Genomic DNA, 5000 nt, shown 5'->3' with positions numbered 1-5000 from the left:
CACAATGCAGGTATACAAACAACGCTCTAGTGAGCATTAGAGTAACAACTGTCCCTCTACAGACAGCTTTCACTTTCACCTCAAATAACGTCACAGCAGAGCAACAGTTGGAAGAGAGACTTGTTGAGCAAGTTAAACTTAGTTGACATGATCAAATATGCTATATAAGAGGAGGCACACTTGACCAAGCAGTGTTTGTGTTTGTGTGAGTGTGAAGCTGTCACGGGAACAGCACTGGCAGTGTGAACGAGCATCAGCCACAGTCTGTGTTTCTGCAGTGCTGCTCAATGACGGCATCCAGGGGCCCCACAGGCAGAGTCATAAATCACAGGCAGACGCGGGCCCTTAATGACCGCCAGGCAGCAACGTTACACTCCTCGACAAAACGCTGCAGACAGAACGTGCCGGAGGACATGCGACCCTGTCAAAAACCCTAAAAAACTACCACACCGCCTTAAAGGGTCCACCTTAATCTCAGCCCAGAGCAGCTGGACGCTCATTTCCTTGTGTTTTGTTTTGTTTTCAGCACACGTCCAGACTCGCCTCAGAACAGAGGACTGGCATACTACTCGTCACAACTCTTTCTTATGGGGTTTCTGGCGGGTTTCGAGAACACGAGCAGGTCATATTTCAAGCCAAATTACATGAAAAAAAAAATTAACTGTATTCTGCAATGCAATGCACTTTGAAAATATCAATGGCAACTGCCTCTTTTTGCACATAATAGGAATACAAATGCAAATAAAAATGATTAATGAATAATAAAGTGAATTGAAAAAAAATGCAAAATAGCTGTATAACTGGAGACAAGAACTGGACGCCAAACTCTTAATTAAACACACAATTGATGTCTACTGTTCAAAAGTTTGAGGTCATGCATAAAACTGATCAATAAAGACATTTATAATGTTACAAACTATATATATATATTTTTTTTCAAATAAATGGTTTGTTTAGACCTTTCTATTTGAACAAACCTGGAAAAAAATTAATTTTCAACATTGGTAACAAAACTTTTCAACGGTAGTGTGCAGCTTTTGGAAATGTTACATATTGCATACTAAAAAACATTATTTAGAAATTATAGCAGGCACAATATATACTGTGATCAGGGAATTCTGGGGCCCCTGAAAAAACATTGATGTGGGCCTTACAAAATTACTAAACAGACAAATAAATTAATACAAATAAAGGTTTATTGCTATTACTTATTATTTTATATACAAAGTTATATATATAAATAGTATATAAAAAAATGGCATTAAGTGATTAATAACTTTGTTTACAGTCATCAAGCAATTATGCAAGACAACAAAAGACAAGAAATTGATCCAATTATTTAAAAAAAATAGGCATACCAGCAATATAATAGGCCTATAGAATGTATTTCTACTTTCCAGTCAGTCTGGCGTCCAACAGTTGAGATAAATATTCAGAAATGAAAAAGGATGCAGTCAAATGTAAAATAAAACCACTGAAGTTTCTCACGGTCTTAATTTTTGATGAAGATAATGTGCTATTTTATTCAATAAAGCTAATATATATTTCCATCAATAGCAGTGAGTTGTATTCACATTTTCTTGACAGTAGACTATTGTTAAAAAAATCACATCCGCAGCCGGCAAGTCTGTAATCCTTGTGACAGTCATATTGTTCTGCCTGTTATTCAAACAAACTACATAATAGCGCAAAAAGACAGAGACTTTGAGCGCGTTATCGTTCATGTGATGCGCACCACGCAGGTATACACAGATGTTTAGCCCACAGTACCGAAGTGTGCGGGCGGCGTCCTATTCCCGTGAAAGTAAATCGGGCAGCGAACAGATCAGGGCATCCCATCACATTGACTCCCTACACTGCACTGAAAGAACGTTAATGTTAAAGAACGTTTTGATAGACTTAACCAATTTTCCTGGCCTCCCTTTCCTTTCCTTTTCATGACGTTACTGGTACCCAGAGTTTTTTTCCCGGACATTTTCAGTCAGTCTCACTTCCACTGTAACATTACTTCTAACTTCAACTACTGTTCTCGGACCTTAACTATGTTTGGTTCTGATTATTAGCTGGGGCGGGACTTTCTGGGTCTCTCTGCTGTTTTCCGCTGATTGAGCTGAAATATATATTATAACCATCAGACTAAACCATTTTTCAGGGAGGGGAGAGGGAGGAGATTTGGAAAACTTCTTTAAATTATTGCATGTTTTTGTGGTTTTCATTGAACTATCAGGGCATACAAATGTATATACTATAATGATTCATAAGAGTAGGGAAATGTATAACAACTACTGGATTTAGTGGGCCCCCAGGGCATTGTCACCACCTTTCACCCCACTAGCGACGGCCCTGACTGTGATGTCTGCAGTACGTATTATGCTAGCATTCGATTCCCAACCGACATGAGCAACAAGCAGTACATAAGGAACTGACCAATCAATTGATTGATGCAGAGGGTGGGTGGGTTCTCCCTCAGAAAATTTTACTGGAGTAGATGCCATTTACATGAAGTGCAAGTAGCCCGCCTTGTTTACTAAACGTCTGGTTGGGCCAGACAAAATAACAGAAGACTCTTCATTATTATCAGCAGCAATAGTGTAGGGGTAAGGCACATGGCAGGTTTTGAAGCAAATCGACCCGAGGTTCGAATCTGCCTTTTGTCGAACTCGCTCTACTCCCTTTTCCCATCACATATCAGATCGGAAAGGCATTTATTTTCAATAAAATGGAGAAAATATTCGAAAAGTGGAAATAAAGCATCTAGTGTGTGTTTAATAATAAAGTGTTTATCCGTTAGGGGTAGGTGAACAGATAAAGTGAGTGGGTCCATTATCATTGGTCTTAAAAAGTGGGTGGGTCTTGTCCCACCCGCATACAATGGTTCCGACGCCCATGAGAGGTCACATGACAATATCTCTCCTAAGAACCTCCTAATAAGAATCAATCGCACAAACTTACTGAGAGTAGAGCATTCGGGAGCGGACGATGAATTTGAAGATGTACTCGAGGGCTTTGAGCGTCCTCAGGATGGGTTCACAGGCCTCTCCTCGACTGGACACGTCCAGATACGTCTTCAGCACGGACATCAACTTCCTACAGCACACAGAAAGAGACAGAGAGAGAGTTTGTGTGTGTGTTCATGAAGTTTTGTAGGCAACAATCTCTTCACCTAGGACCTGTTATGCTTTTATACATGTTCAACTCTCTTTAGTGTGTAATGTTGCTGTTTAAACATTAAAAATGTATGTGAAGTTGCAAAGCACAAAGTCCCTCAGAGCGGGAGATATTCTCTATATCAGTGTCACTGTTTCTGAACTCCCTGAAACACCTCCATTGTAGTCTTGAGTTTTCTTCCAGGAACAAACACGTCACAATATTCCTCATTTAAATAATTCCTGAAAAGCAAGGCCAAAACGTTTCGATTGCCCCCAGGTGGCTGCTCCCAGTATAGTTCATGAACCCCCAATGGGGTGTGAGACAAACTAAACAATCAAATTACACTTCAAATATTTTTTTACAAAGATGGTTTCTGTCATTTGAGGTAGTTTTTATCATGCTGATGTTAGTTCAAGTGTTCGTTCTTTAAATAAGTTTATTTTTAGTTAGTTATTTGATGCTATATAAACAGGGGTGTGACGTCATGATTGACAGCTCTGAGCGGAGAAGTCACTTAGGCACAAACAGACTTTTCCAGGATTTTCGGGAGGAAATTGGAGCTTTAACTTTCATTTCTACATTTCCAGTTTATTTCACACAGACATGACGAGCTTGCGATTGATTCTGCAGGAGTGTGGGCAGGGCCAGATGTCAGCGCCATATTGGGACATTGGCGGCTTTCTTTTTTTACAATGGATGAGAGTGCAGATGCGTCACCGTCATCCATCTTTTTTTACAGTCTACGGTTGAAACTCGTAGTTATGGTAAGGGGCGGGACATTTCTCAAACACACTTGAAGCGCTTGACCAATCACAATAGAGACAGAGCACATTAATGCTGCCTTCACGTGCTCTAGGAATTATCGTAAATACGAGTTTCCTAGGTAAAAATTGCACATGAACGCCCTCACATTTTGAAACTTGAATGCAATGAGCTCGTAATCACGACTTCAGAAGTCGGAATGATCAAATTTCCAATAGCACGTGAAGGCAGCATTAGGCCACGCCGACACCGGGGGGGAACAATCCAACGCTCTCCATTGACTTTGTACTGCGTGAAGCTGTCGACCCAAATAAAAAAAGATCATTTAAGGAGACAAAAGTGGATACAGGCAATAAGACGTGAAGCATCAGCAGGAAGAATGGGTACATTTTGGGCAGTAAACATTTTGTCACTGTTAAGTCAAATATCCAAACTATATATTACATTTCCTGTCGCTGATTACGCTCCCATCTAGTGGGTATAGTCCTCAGTGTAATATAACATGTCACGCTCTGTCTCAATCGCCTGTATCCACTTTTGTCTCTTTAAACGATAGTTTTTTGGGTCAAAAGCGTATAAAAAACTTCTGGGTTTTTGGTTCTGGGTTTTTTAGCTTGTTTGCTGTACACCCTGTCACATATCAGCGTTTAGACACTGTTCTGTTTTTTGTTATAAGTCAAAAAGGACAGCTGACCAATCAGAGCACAGTGCACTTTTCAGAAGGAGGGGCTTCATAGAGACAGGAACTAAACAGGGCCGGGTTTCCCAATAACGATGTATCTTAGCTCTAAAGAGCATGTTCTACGAGCAAAGTTACGATCACTCGCAGCAATTCCACGTGCGTTTCCCAAAAATGTACTTAACATGAACGCGCGAGAACGCGCTCTAAGTGCTACTTAAGAGTCGCTGTCCATTTGCGAAGTGCTGAAATGTAACCTTATATGGAATCGTTTCCTCTGAACGTTTCACCTAATAATTGTCATCGATGTGGATTAGCAATCAAAATACGTCTATATAAAGCAACTACCTACAGGCTGAGGCACTGACAAAATGGCTGAACAAAAAAAACCAAGAAAAGATACCTTTCA

At 40.2% G+C, this 5000-nt stretch overlaps 1 protein-coding gene across 1 annotated transcript in view; it reads right to left on the bottom strand.

The window, feature by feature from the left end:
- Positions 1–5000, bottom strand: part of dock2 (dedicator of cytokinesis 2) — a 185008-nt gene that overhangs the window by 134177 nt on the left and 45831 nt on the right. Inside the window, 1 exon segment of the mRNA XM_079839088.1 lies at positions 2953–3087. Coding sequence (XP_079695214.1) covers positions 2953–3087 — 135 coding nt within the window.

The sequence above is a fragment of the Gobio gobio genome (assembly GCF_949357685.1).
Source record: "Gobio gobio genome assembly, chromosome: 16".
Classification (NCBI taxonomy): Eukaryota; Metazoa; Chordata; class Actinopteri; order Cypriniformes; family Gobionidae; genus Gobio; species Gobio gobio.
The sequence above is the reverse complement of the archived record's forward strand: the minus strand, read 5'-3'. Positions and strand labels throughout refer to the sequence as shown.